Here is a 14,996-nt window from a genome sequence, read left to right as displayed (position 1 = left end):
ATGCAAGCTAGTGACCAATTTACTGAGAAGTATATAGAAATCTTTTTGCACCATAAGACTCACTTTTCCCCCCCAAAAAAGTGGAGGGAAAAGTGTGTGCGTCTTAAGGAGTGAATACTGCAAAAAATTCACACAAATGCCTCTAAATTCACACAAACGGCTCTAAAAACTAGGTGCGTCTTATGTTCAGGTGCGTCTTATGGAGCGAAAAATACGGTATATTCAAGTCCCAAAGTAGTGTGGTGACAAGCCAATTGATTAAGTACTTGTTTCTTTCCTGTCTTCATCAGACCTGGGACCAATATTGATTCAATCATATGGATTTTTTACACAATTTTCAAAAAAGAGGGACGCAGAGCGTCTCCAGCATCAATTTCACCTCGGCTACAGCTCAGTAAAAGAAGCCACATACTGAGCTGTAGCCGAGGTGAAACTGATGCTGGAGACGCTCTGCGTCCCTCTTTTTTGAAAATTGTGTAAAAAATCCATATGATTGAATCAATATTGGTCCCAGGTCTGATGAAGACTGGAAAGAAACAAGTACTTAATTGACTGGCTTGTCACCACACTACTTTGGGACTTGAATATACATGTTTTGGACATTAGGACTGATTTCTATATACTTCTCAGTAAATTGGTCACTAGCTTGCATTGGCCACTGCTTCTTTGTTGGGGCCCACTGGACTCCCAACCAACGTTCCCTTCTAAGCTGCAGAGTCTTGGGAGCAAAAATTCTACTTTGTGAGCTACTGGTATTAAAGTTGCGAGCTGCTGCATAAATTATTGTGCTCTGGGGCCATCCTTCCTTAGCTGAGACAAAAAGGTGTGAGCTGGAGGCTAAACATCTGTGAGCTAGCTCACTCTAACTCAACTCAGAGGGAACACTGCTCCTGACTTCTGCATCTCCTCTGATGCCTGCCCTCGCACCCTTTCATTGCCCGCGAGTGCTCTGTCACCTGCGTTTCCCAGCCGCATATGCTGCCTAGTGCTGCTGGAGAAGGGCATGGGGGGTGGTGTGCAAAGCATCAGTGTTTCTGGTAGCCTTGGCATCCATAGCTGCATCCACTGGCCAGCACCAGCAGGGAAAGGGCATGCAGGCAATGTGGACAGGTGTTATTGCATATGGTGGGAAAGCTCATGAATGGAAAGAAGAAGGGTGTACAGGGAGGAGGAAGCACACAGGTGGGCACGAGGGAGGTCTAGTAGCGGAAATGGAGGGGCCCAGGTGTCAAGGGTCTTGCCATATATTGTAGAAGCACATGCTTGTATTGCGTATCGCTTTCTGAAATGCGCTTTGTAACAATGCATGATCCCCCTTGCTTTGCGTCCCCTCCCTGCCTCTTCGCTTATCTCAGCAACTAGTTAGGAAGCCTCTTCCACCGACCCAGACACGGCTCAAGGCCAGACTCCTACACTCGCTACTGATACGGTGCACCTGCATTCCCAGGACTATTAAGTAATGCCCGCCAAAATGTTCCCGCTTTGCCTTCCCGCGTTTTGCTTGAAATAGTAACAGTTCTGATCATCTATAAGGAGGAGGACTCTGGGGGGAAAGCCTGAGTCTTAGCAAAACCCTGTTTTGCCTCTACACCTTGTCAGTAAATAAACCTGCCTTTTGGAATGGATGGTGTGATTGACTGAACTGGAGGGGGTCTTGATACCAGGGTGATCTCTGTCCTGGGCCCACCAAAACCTGGAATCAGACCTGGATCTGCCACCCCATCAGCTCAGCCTCTGAGTCAAATTCTGCAGTGGATTCTTTCCTGCATTTCACCCAAACCTGCCAGTGCTTATGCTTGGCCGCAAATGATTCTGCACTGGTGGACTGTAGGCTCTCATGCAGTTCCTCAAACTTCAGATTTAACACACCTCCAAATGAATCACTGATCAGTGTTTTGAGAATGCCGATGTCCTGCAAAGCACCATTTGGACAACCCAGTACAAAATCTATTAGTGGTAATCCTGTATTCTTTATGTATTTATGACATCAGGAACCTTTACACCAATGCCCATCCATAGCAACCTAAATAAATGAAGGAAATAAGAGCAGGGATTGGTGTAAGGGCTGCTGATGTCATAAAGGCGCTGCCTTTCTCCTAACACAATTACAGTTCAACTAGACTAAAGGGAAGATGACAACAGACCAAGGTAAGGATACACATGAGGGACAAAGAGAGGGAAGGAGCAAGAGAAGAAAGGTTAGACAAAGCCGTGGAAATTGGGGATATTATTTGTCCCAGAGCTCAGCTACAGTCCATATCAATTTCCCATTATTTGGTGATTATTTTGCTAGTGGAACAATGGAGACAGCTGGCTTACCTACAAATCAATTATTGTATTTTAACCACTTTGCCATATGTATTTATTTACTATTTATTTATGTTATAGTCTGCTTTTCTCACTGAGATTTAAGGAAGATTAGACAGTATAAATAGATGCCATCAATAAAAGGAGACATCTAATAAACAATGTAATAGAATTAGGATTATAGAAATCTGAAACAATGCAGAGAATATAAAACATGACATCTTAAATAACCCCAAAATAGTATTACACAAAGAGAAAGCAACACAATGATGGAAGGATAAAACATACAGCAACAGATATTATACATAACAGTGTGGTCCGCAGTCCTGTTTCCATTATAAAGCACCCTCTTGAACTGTTCTTTATAATTTAGTCCTTTTACCTGCATAAATCTATAAAACTATTCTATGTACTTGTGACTGCTAATACACTGATATATGACACCTGTGCTTTAGATGCTAAGAATATAATAATAAAGATAATTCTAATCTAACTTGTGTAATAATTCTTATAATCAAGGTGATACAACAAACAATATACATTCAAGCCACAGACCACAAGGGTGGTTAAAGTCCAATAAATAACATATGCAAGAATCCAATCAAGTCCACGACAGTGTTTTTTCCCCAACACCATTTCTGGTTCAACAAAATGACTCCCAAAACAAAGTGGTAAAAATCAACATTCACAACTGAAAAATCTCACAAGAATCGGAAGTGGCTCCTAAGTCATGCTGACCTTTCAGTAGTCTTCATCAGATGAATTTCATTAACACTGTCACAATCACAGTCCTGTTCATTAAGACATGTAACTTGTCAAAGTACCAATCAACAATTCTAAATGACAAGCGTTACACAATATGTTCTCCTGCTGGAAATACCAACTAGACACAGGTTTTAAAGGAGTCTATCTGGGAAACTAAAGCCACCAATGAGACAAGGAGAAAGAAGGGAGGATGCAGAAAGTTGTAACACAGAATGATGGGGGGGGGGGGGGGGTTTCACTAAAGTTTCAGAAATGCTTATCTACTTGAGCTGTGCCATATACCATATCATGGGTCTCCAACGTGGTACCCAACGGAGCCTTTTCTGTTGTCCACCAAGTGCTTGCAGAAAGAGGCACCAGGTGAGGTTTTTTGAGATTTTTATGCTTGTGGTGTAATGCAGATGGTGGCTTTATGTAAAGTACTTTACCAGTGCAAAAAGAGAAGAGTGATAGCCTGAAAAACACAATGGACTAATGAAACACAATTGGGGGCAGGGCTAAAGCACCTAACCGGAATTTCGATTGAAGTCATCAGACTTCCTGGTTTTCATGTATTTTTTTTTTTTTATAATTCAGATGGAAGTTGACAGTAACATCACTACACTAAATTCTGCTCACGGTGCAGGTTAAAAAATGTATTTTCTCTTTCCTTTTGCACAAGTGCATTAAAAAGGTCAAGGTAGTCCCCTGTGCAAGCACCAGTCGTTTTCGACTCTGGGGTGACACTGCTTTCACAACCTTTTCACAGTAGACTTTTTACAGGGTGGTTTGCCATTGCCTTCCCCAGTCATCTACACTTTCCCCCCCAGCAAGCTGGGGACTCATTTTACCGACCTTGGAAGGATGGAAGGCTGAGTCAACCTTGAGCTGGCTACCTGAACCAGCTTCCGCTGGGATCAAACTCAAGTCATGAGCAGAGGGCTCCGACTGCAGTACTGCAGCTTTAGCACTCTGCACCACGGGGCTCATTAGAGTGCATTAGGGGTGCATTAGAGGCCTGCAAAACAAAGACAGGAGCAGCCCGATGGGGATTTTCTTAGCTAGCTCAATATATATACTTATTGTGTGACTATGCAAGAAAATATTGGAGCAAAGGTCCGTCAGTGGTTATTAGCCACAGCATGTTGTTGGAACTCTGTCTGGGGCAGTGATGCTCTGTATTCTTGGTGCTTCGGGGGCACAATGGGAGGGCTTCTAATGTCCTGGCCCCACTGATGGACCTCCTGATGGCATCTGGGTTTTTTGGCCACTGTGTGACACAAAGTGTTGGACTGGATGGGTCAGTGGCCTGATCCAACATGGCTTCTCTTATGTGACACAGTGTTGGACTGGAGGGGCCACTGGCCTGATCCAACATGGCTTCTCTTATGTTCTTCTGTGACACAGTGTTGGACTGGATGGGCCATTGGCCTAATCCAACATGGCTTCTCTTATGTTCTTAATATTTTTAAACAGAATGCCAAGAATGCTGAAGAACTATCCTCAGAGTTACGCATGACCTCATTCGGTGGCTGGCCCTCCTTCCTACCGCAGCCACGTTTGGTTGGCTCTACTGCCCTGTGGCAGAATTCCAAAGCTTCCCACCAATGGTAAAAGGCCAGTGACCCCTGGTCTAGATTCAAGCAGCCAAGTCTAAGTTTCCATTCGGTGCAATCACGAACTTTCTTTTATCAGCAACCAAACCGCACTTTCTGATCTTTAGGAGGCAGTCGAAGTTGTATTCAGGACCACATTTGGTTACATTTGCTAGCAGTCCTGAATTATGATTTTAAATTTTGATTTTCATGTTTTCACATATCTTGTTTTATATATCACAGCTATGTTGCAAGCCGCCATGAGCTCCAGAAGGAAGAAAGGCTGCTAATAAATGTTTTTCATAAATAAGTAAATTTACAGAAGAGAAAGCACGTAACTACATGGCCTGCCCTTGACAAATGCAGTTCAGAGCCCCTTCATTAAATCTATAATCATTCCCTGAAAAAAGGACCATCTTAATTTTTTTTTTACTGTAGTAAAATCCCAATCCCCATAATATTGTCTCCAAATAGTTTTTGTTTAATCTTCAGTCAGGTGCTCCAATGGATTTTGGGCCCCACCGATCAACTAAATCTTTGGAGTCCTATTTCTTATAACCACCTTTCAGGGTTTTGTTTTAATTAAAAAAAAAAAAAACCATGATAAAACAGAAGAGCACTAAAAAAATCTTGGCGTTCTTAAACTCATCAGGGTTCCACACCTTCTCCAACAAAAAAAATCCTTATAATGGCTGCGAGGGCAGGCAAAATGACATTTTGTCATTAAGCATCAAACATTGTGCAGGATCATCAATAATTCTTTTTAATTTCCTGGGCCTCAGAGCCTGGTAAGGAGCTGCTGGAGCCCCTCAGCATGCCACTCGGCTTCAAAGCGCGAGCCGCTCTGCCAGGCTGACCGCTCTGAATGCAGTTTGGGGGACTGCAAAAGCAGCCACTTCTGCTCCCTACAGAGCTTGCCGTTTCCCGCGGAAGGATGTCATTTGCATTGCAAACCAGGTCTCTCCTCAAATTAACGCTGCTGAAAGCCAATTATAAACCACACACCCACACAGAATAAAGAGCCCCAATATTAAAAGAACACCACATAACCATTAAGGGGAAAGAATCCTTCATTTAGCCTGGAGAGGAGGCAGCTGAGAGGCAATGTGATCACCATCTTCAAGTACTTGAAGGGCTGTCATATAGAGGATGGTGTAAAATTGTTTTCTGTGTCCCCAGAAGGTAGGACCAGAACCAATGAAATTAAATCAAAAGAGTTTCTGGCTCAACATTAGGAAGAACTTCCTGACCGTTAGAGCGGTTCCTCAGTGGAACAGGCTTCCTCGGGAAGTGGTGGGCTCTCCTTCCTTGGAGGTTTTTAAACAGAGGCTAGATGGCCATCTGACAGCAATGAAGATCCTGTGAATTTGGGGTAGGTATTTGTGGGTTTCTTGCATTGTGCAGGCAGTTGGACTAGATGACCCTGGAGGTCCCTTCCAACTCTATGATTCAGAGTGTTTGGAACAAGTGATAGATCACCACACACACACACACAGAGGTGATAACAAGCTTAATTCTACCCATTTGACAGTTCATGTAAGATTTGAGAGGTATATTCATTTTGTTAAGCAAATCGTCAGCCTACTGAGTCTCTTCTATTTCTGACCCCCAAAGATACAAATGTTTTTTTATTGGGGTGCAAGTTACAAAGAGCCCCGTGGCGCAGAGTGGTAAAGCTGCAGTACTGCAGTCTGAACTCTCTGCTCACGACCTGAGTTTGATCCTGGTGGAAGCTAGTTTCAGGTAGCCGGCTCAGGTTGACTCAGTCTTTCATCCTTCCGAGGTCGGTAAAATGAGTCCCCAGCTTGCTGGGGGGAAAGTGTAGGTGACTGGGGAAGGCAATGGCAAAAGTCTGCTGTGAAAACCTTGTGAAAGCAACGTCACCCCAGAGTTGGAAACGACTGGTGCTTGCACAGGGGACTACCTTTACCTTTAAGTCACTAGGTACATTTGCTTAATTATACTGAGAAAGCATGTTAGAAAAAAGGGGACCTAATTGTGAGAAGTTATTACTGGCACAAAATCTGCCGTTGCACTAAAGACAATGGTGTGCCATTCCCAGAAGAGTTTAGACCTGGAACCATTTCCAGAACAAATCTATCGACAGGACTAAGAAAATCATCAACATTATAAACCTTTTGTCTACTTCTGCAGTGGAGGAGAGCCTCAGTGAAGCACTCCAGTTTCCTTTTGCATCGTGAGCCACTGTGCTTAATGTGCTGCCCTATCTGAGCAAATCATTCTGCCATTTACCTGCACTGAAATGGAATTAATGATTCATTTGCTCCTGATGTGCAGAAACAGCAGAACCACCTAACCACCAGGGAGCAGTAAATCATTCAGAGACGCAGCAGGCAGCTTCCTCAGCGACTGGGTATTTGGGGAGTTACAGGAAGCTTTGGTTGGCTGCGTCTGAAATACACCAACAGTTCTTTTGCAGCACTCCGTTTGGCAGCTACTGATCTATTCTGATCTATTCCGTTTGGCAGCTACTGATCTATTCTGAGAACCGCAAATGCCTGTTTGGAGTGCACATTGTTATGGAGCACTGGTTCCAGGTTACTGAAGTATTTTGATCAGAGGAAGTTTGACAGCGAAACACGTAACTTTACCTGGGAAACATGTTATCAATTATACTTCTTGTTGGATGGAAGCTGGTATATATCAATTCCAAGACATCATTAAAAATAAGCAAATGTTAACTAAAACACAATTGGAAACTCAGTATAAAATATCTATTCCATGGTTCCAATACCAACAACTGCATTATATCCTACATAATCCCAGAATTATAGACATAATAGATAGGTCATTAACACCGTATGAAAACTTGTTGAAAAAGAGTCCAAAGCAAGCGAAAACTTTAACTTCGACTATCTACAACCTTCTCGATGTTAAAAATTGGTCTGAAATCACAAGCCAACAAAAAGCCTGGGAGAAGGATTGTGGTATATTATTTACTTTAGAACAATGGCAGACTATATCGGGAGTCCCGACTATATAACACCTATTCATTGAATTTAAAACTCCAAAATTATAAGCTCTTCTCACGGTGGTACTTAACACCTAAAAAGCTTTTTCTATCACATATAAAGCCTACCCCTGAGTGCTGGAAAAAATGTAAACAGGAAGGGTCATTTTTGCATTGTTGGTGGCTGTGCCCAGAAGTGAATAAATTCTGGAAAGAAATTAAGCATATAGTAGACGACATTGTAGAGGGTAATATTCCTTTTACTCCGGAATCCATTCTTTTGAATTACTGGCCAAATATGAAGCTCTCTTCATTGGAAAAAGAGCTCGCAACTCTACTATTGATGGCAGATAAACTTCTGATAGCTCAATATTGGAAGCGAGATGTATCCCCTAATAAGAAACAATGGATGTCCAAGGTATGGGAAGTAGCAGCTTTAGATAAACTAGCAGCTTTAGATAAACTAGCCATACAAATAAGGGTAACTGATTTACAGCAGAAGGTCAACAATTTTATTGAAAAATGGTTCTCCTTTTTCAATTATATAAATTCAGAAGAAGAATTTGATAAACACATTCCAAAAAAGTATATAAACTTCTCGTACTATTGAAGTCCTTTTTCCTAAATGCAATATAATACAATGAAAGATAGTATATTTGAAGTATGGATGGTAAATGCATAACTATGTATTGATAGAATACTGTAGGGGTGCTCTGATTAGTACTAATGATAATATTGCCTTATGTATAGTATATGTATTTATTTTATTTGTTTTGCTGTTTATTGTGTTTTTAAAGTTGGTGGTTATGGTTGGAAAAATTAATAATAAAAAATTTAAGTATAAAAAAAAATTATACTTCTTGTTCATCTTCGAGTCATCACTACACTGCAACGTTGTTCTGAGAATTTCCCAACAATAACTTTGTTTCTCTACAGATAGATCCAAGCGGCCAGCAGTGCTGGTCTGAAGCAATAGAATAAAGCAGTAGACAATTGGTACCTTTAAGGCCAACTAAGTTTATTCAGAATGTAAGCATACGAGCATATGAACGCTTATATTCTGAGTCAAACTTAGTTGGTCTTAGTTGGTTCCTTTTCTCCCTTTCTCACAATACAAGAACTCGTGGCATTCGATGAAATTGCTGAGCAGACAGGTTAAAACGGATAAAAGGAAGTACTTCTTCACCCAAAGGGTGATTAACATGTGGAATTCACTGCCACAGGAGGTGGTGGCGGCCACAAGCATAGTCAGCTTCAAGAGGGGATTGGATAAAAATATGGAGCAGAGGTCCATCAGTGGCTATCAGCCACTGTGTGTGTGTGTGTATATATTTGGCCACTGTGTGATACAGAGTGTTGGACTGGATGGGCCATTGGCCTGATCCAACATGGCTTCTCTTATGTTCTTATGTAAAGGTGCCACTTGTCTACGGCTTTGTTTTTTGTTTCTCTACAGAGAGGTCTGCGTGTCAACACTGCTACATTTCAGCAGCCCGTTTGGGATGGACTACTTAAGTGGCTCGTTTTTCTGTATGATTTGTAATTGTTTATATGTTACTTTAAACAATTATAAATCATAAATATTTATATGTTACTTTCTTAAGAGCCCAGTGGCACAGAGTGTTAAAGCTGCAGTACTGCAGCCCTAAGATCTGCTCACGACCTGAATTCAATCCCTGGTGGCAGCTGGGTTTTCAGGTAGCCGACTCGAGGTTGACTCAGCCTTCCATCCTGCTGAGGTTGGTAAAAGGAGTACCCAGCTTGCTGAGGAGAAAGCGTAGATGACTGGGGAAGGCAATGGCAAACCACCATGTAAAAAGTCTGCTGTGAAAACGTTGTGAAAGCAACGTCATTCCAGAGTTGGAAACAACTGGTGCTTGCACAGGGGACCTTTCCTTTCCATATGTTATTTAAAGAGTGGCGTTAGCTTGTAAGAATAGGCTTAATGCTTTAACTGCACTCCTGGTCCTAAGGAGGCCAAGTTAAAAACAACAAGGGAGCAGGCCTTTTCGATAATGGCTCCCCAATGGTGGAATCAGCTGCCAGAGGAGGTGCGGGCCCTACGGGATCTTAATCAGTTCCGTAGGGCCTGTAAAACCGCCCTTTTCCAACTTGCCTTTTAGGGTGGAACCTTGGGCAATAATATCAAGCCATCTTTATATATGTACTGAAATTGTAGCACCATTAAGTTATACTGGTTTTTAGATTACTTATTTAACTTAAATGAATTTAATGTATGAATTGTATTTTAATTGTTATTATTCTGATTTTATTGTTATAGCATGGCTTGTACCATGTCTTGTAAGCCGCCCTGAGCCTGCCTGGCAGGGAGGGCGGGGTATAAATAAAAAATTATTATTATTATTATTATTACTCATAGCTTTACTAATCAGCCTTGGAGTAAATCTATCTTGGCACTGAGTCTGTGTGACTGTTGTAGTTATTTATCAGAGACGTTTTGAGATTCTTTATATCTCTTTTGAACACAGTTCTCCCTAGGTTTCCAACCACACTGTGTTCTTCCCGTTTGGTTTACACTGATCTATTCTGAAGCAGTTCTGACATTTGTCCTGGGACACACGTATGGGGTGAGGACAGAAGAGCTCTGCTCCCTCTACCCACTTTAGATTATGAAAGATATATAGAGAGATCAGTTCCTCAATACAACGTGCCCTCCCTTCCCTGTTTTCCTGTGTGTATGAGGATGAAATGCCAATATTGGAGAAGATTGCAGCTAGCAATACAAACTCGCGGCCAGCCTCCAAAGACCGACACACAAACAAAAACCAAACATGACAACTGGAGAGCTTTTTCCTTTGGTATCAGCTTGATAACTGCCTTGCCATTACGTAACAGTGGATTTAACCCACCCTAGTCTGCCACGCTAACAGTGCAAAAGCCTTTGCTATGCTCTAAAATTCTTAAATATTGGAATATGCTCAATTAATCATTTAAAATCATAGCAGAACTAAAGCATTACTTACAGTGCTGATCGCAATCTACTCTGGCAAACACCACCTGTTTCTTGTTTGGGAATTCTTCCTTAATGACGTTGGATGCTTCCTCAAAGATGGGGTGCAGCATTTGACTAAAGCGACACCTGTTGGAAGAAGAGACACTTTGTAAGATTAAAATTATTCAAATAAATGTTTGGAATAAGGAGGGGAACTGGGGAGGGAGTAAGGGCTTTTTCTGAGCGGGAACGCAGTCCCGGCTGCCTTGGCATCAGGGGGTGTGGCCTAATACGTAAATGAGCTTGCTGGGCTTTTCGCAAAACAATGGTGCCATCAGAGGGTGTGGCCTAATATGCAGATAAGCTCCTGCTGGGCTTTTTCTACAAAAAAAAGTTCTGGAGGGAGATGAAAGCCTGCCAACAATCTCCCATAAACTAGTTTGGATACAAAGAAAACATACCTGGGAGCTGCGGAAAATCTGAATTTGAGAAGCTGGATTTGTGTGTGTTGTATCATTCCAGTTAATTTGTACAATTCTACCTGAATCCTATACTAAATAGTCAAAAGTTTAACAAGGAGTAAGTAATCTTGGTTCTACTTTAGTGAAAGTAGATAAACACTCACCAATCCGCATAAAAATTCACTAAAGCAACATCTGCATTGTCTAAAAGGGGAAAAAAAGAAAAGAAATTAATAGTCATGGCAACACGCAGCCATACCAGAAGATCAGTGGACAAGGAGAAAGCTTCTTGATGTCACAGCTACTAAAACATGGTAGGACCCTGGACATTGCTGAGTTTACAGGAGTCTGAGAAATGAATAGGGAAGAATGTTAACCTTGGAATTCAAGCTCTATCACTGAAAGTATATCAGACTATAAAAATGACTTCCCCTTTACACCACTAGGCTTGTTTTTTTGGACTGCGATGACATGTGCCCCCAAAGCTGCCCAAACTTCCACCTGTCCTAACCGAGCTGGTTCCTGTTGTCTAACCATGCTGCGTCACTCAGTATTCTTTGGCTCTTCAGCTCCTTCCATTTGCCACATTCAGATATCTCAACAAATGAATGACATTTGTGGTCATGCTTGTGCTCCCCTCCCCTCCCCCCAAGTGTGTGCAGCATGACTGAAAGTTTCTTGGTGTTTGAAACCTCGAAACAAACTCTGATTTATGGTGACTTCCACACGCAAGTGCCTGGGTGATGCATGGCAGGCAGAAGGTCCGTGAGCAGGCCTTCCAACTGGGGTTCTGGCACGGCCCTCCTTCCGGAAGTTTGGTTAAGTGCGTGGACTCTTATCTGAGAGAACTGGGCTTGATTCCCCACTCCTCCACACAAAGCTGCTGGAACGGCTTTGGGTCAGCCATAGCTCTTGCAGAACTGTCCTTGAAAGGGCAGCTTCTGCGAGAGCTCTCTCAGCTCCACCTACATCACAGGGTGTCTGTTGTGGGGGAGGAAGGTAAAGGAGATTGTGAGCCGATCTGCGATTCAGAGTGAAGGCTGGGGTATAAATCCAATAGCATCATCTTCCTCATATGTGTGGGGTTCTCCCAGAAATCTCTGCTAAATGACTGCATGCAAGGTTTAGACTGGTTAATCTCCTACACATAAAAATTATGGGACTCCCCCCCACCACCACCCATGAGTCCTGATGTATAGGGATAGTTTTAGGGACTGGGCCTCTGGAGCCCCACAACATGTCTATTAACAGATATTTGATCCTGGGCCTCCGGAGCCCCACAATATTTGATCCTGAGGCTGCCCTGTAGAGTTGGAGATGCAGATTCTAGTTCTGCTTCCACCTGTTGGATCAGATAGGTTATTAATGCCTTCCTGAGTGTGGGAATGGCAGCTCTATCTTTGAAAGACGCCACGGTAAGACCCACCTACCTCTCTAAAGAGACTGAGACCCTAACAACCTATAGACCAGTGTTGAATCTCCCATAGTGGTGTGTGAGATGTTTGAAAGATTTGCAGCTTTCCCTGTTATTATTAAAACATGTAATCCCCACTGTGCCCTTCACCAGTCAAGGGCAGTATTCTGACAGGCAGTGGCATTCCCAGGGTCCAAGTTAGAGGTCTTTCCAAATCACCTACTTCCTGACCTTTTTTAACTGGAGATGACAGATTGAAGTAGACACCTTTTGCATGCATGTATATATATGTATGTATATTTATGTGGCTAGTTTTATTAATTCTAGTTAGTGTACTGGGAAGCAGTATTTCTGCCCATCCTTTATTAGTTAGTTTTAGTTTTTTCTTTCTCAGTGGGAGTGGGGGGGGTGTAGTTAAAATGGAAGGTCTAGGTGGGAAGGGTGTTTATCTGTTAGTACCTTAATTTTTATTGTACTCTGCCTTAGGGGTTTTATTGAATTACTGTTAACTGAGGATTGTTAATGTCTCCTATGGTGATTTTGTCTGTGAAGGTTGGGTCGGTGTGAAAGACCTAGCAGGGGAGGCCACTGCGGAGTTGGGAATTCCAGTGATTGAGGGACATGGAAGGTATGGTGGCGGGGCGAGGTTTATAAAGGAAGGAGGCAGAGATATGAATATATGAATATATATATATATGAATATATGAAGCTGCCTTATACTGAATCAGACCCTTGGTCCATCAAAGTCAGTATTGTCTTCTCAGACTGGCAGAGGCTCTCCAGGGTCTCAAGCTGAGGTTTTCACACCTATTTGCCTGGACCCTTTTTTGGAGATGCCAGGGATTGAACCTGGGACCTTCTGCTTCCCAAGCAGATGCTCTACCACTGAGCCACCGTCCCTCCCCATGGTTATGCTCGGTTTCCTTCCAACCTTTGCCCCATCCTGAGATATGCCGGTAGCAGTGTTTCCTCTAAACTTGAGTTAGTGTGAGTTAGCTCACAGATTTTTAGCCTCCAGCTCACACGTTTTTGTCTTCGCTCAGGAAAAGTGGCCCCAGAGCAATCTAATTTATGCAATGGCTCACAACTTTAATGCCAGTCGCTCACAAAGTAGAATTTTTGCTCACAAGACTCTGTAGCTTAGAGGGAACACTGGTTGGTAGTAGGGCTAAGAAGCTATAGACTTTTCCGGCACTGATGCTGTGTAATGCCAGGTCCATTAATAACAAGACCTCAGTTCTGCAAGATTACTTTGCAGCTCAAAAGGTGGATCTGGCATGCATGACTGAGACCTGGGTGAAAGAGGGCTAGATATCTATATATTCCGTACATAACTCAAATAAAGGAAGATCCAAGTGGGCAGCTGTCTTGGTCTGAAGCAGTTGAACAAAGCAGGAGTCAAGTGGCACCTTTATGACCAACCAAGTTTTATTTTGAACGTAAGCTTTCGTGTGCTCTCTAAGAACACTTCATCAGACAAGGGGATCAGGTATTGCGGGCACAATACCTCATCCCCTCGTCTGATGAAGTGTGCTTAGAGAGCACACGAAAGCTTACTTTCAAAATAAAACTCGGTTGGTCTTAAAGGTGCGACTTGACTCCTGCTTTGTTCAAATAAAGGAAGTTCCCCTTGTTGTCTGTATTAGCACATTTCCTGCAAAAACAGAAACAACTCCCTCCTCAACCACTTTTTCCTGCCTCAGAGAAGCACTGTAACTTTACCTCCAGTATGTGGCTAATGCTAAATTGTTTCATTTCCAGCTTCCTCCCCAAGACATGACTGTTCGGGACTGCTGTTACAACATGGATAACAGCATGAATAATTATTAAAAGCCATTTAATTGTTTTTTCCAAACTGCTGAAAAGCCTCTAAATGCTGACACCACAGACGCACCCTCAAAAATAAACATGAAATAATCTGCAGAAACCAAGCATATATTCATTCAGTCAATAAAATATGGCCGTCTGAACACTTACTTAAAGTATCATCTATATTTCCACTGTCAAGGCTTGTTATTTCACTTCTTGCTGAATTGAAGAGCCAGGACACCTGAAACAAAAGTACAGATGATTTAAAATCTGTTCAATAAACATCAGTCAGTTTAAACAGAAGCTCATGCACAAATTATCTTTTTGCCACATTCCAACATGACCAAAACCACACAGACATGCAGAATCATAGAGTTGAAAGGGGACATACAGGCCATGTAGTCCAAACCCCTGGCTAATGCAGGATCAGCCTGAAGCAGGGGTGGCCAGACTTGCTTAATGTCAGAGCCACATAGAAAAAACGTCAGATGTTTGAGAGCCACAAGACATGACTGTCAGATGAGGAAGGGAGGAAAACAGATGGAGAGGTAGAGGTAGAAGGAAAGCAACTTTAACCTTAAAGACATTCCCCAAGCTGCTGGCTGCCTTGGCAAAGTGATTTAAAGAGCGAAATGCTTTCTCCAAAAGACAGCTGATGGGGTGGTGGGGGCTTCAAGAGCCACAGAATATGTGAAAGAGCCACATGTGGCTCCCGAGCCAAAGTTTCGCCACCCCTGACCAG

General features: G+C 42.6%; 1 protein-coding gene across 1 annotated transcript in view; it reads right to left on the bottom strand.

The window, feature by feature from the left end:
- The window catches only part of ERP44 (endoplasmic reticulum protein 44), a 77,707-nt gene that overhangs the window by 36,233 nt on the left and 26,478 nt on the right, over nucleotides 1-14,996 (bottom strand). Inside the window, exons 2-4 of the mRNA XM_060247799.1 lie at nucleotides 14,423-14,495; nucleotides 11,196-11,235; nucleotides 10,602-10,717 (exon numbers count right to left, since the gene is read on the bottom strand). Coding sequence (XP_060103782.1) covers nucleotides 10,602-10,717; nucleotides 11,196-11,235; nucleotides 14,423-14,495 — 229 coding nt within the window. The remainder of the gene's footprint in view (nucleotides 1-10,601; nucleotides 10,718-11,195; nucleotides 11,236-14,422; nucleotides 14,496-14,996) is intronic.

Source organism: Heteronotia binoei, chromosome 10, assembly GCF_032191835.1.
Source record: "Heteronotia binoei isolate CCM8104 ecotype False Entrance Well chromosome 10, APGP_CSIRO_Hbin_v1, whole genome shotgun sequence".
Lineage (NCBI taxonomy): Eukaryota > Metazoa > Chordata > Lepidosauria > Squamata > Gekkonidae > Heteronotia > Heteronotia binoei.
The sequence above is the reverse complement of the archived record's forward strand: the minus strand, read 5'-3'. Positions and strand labels throughout refer to the sequence as shown.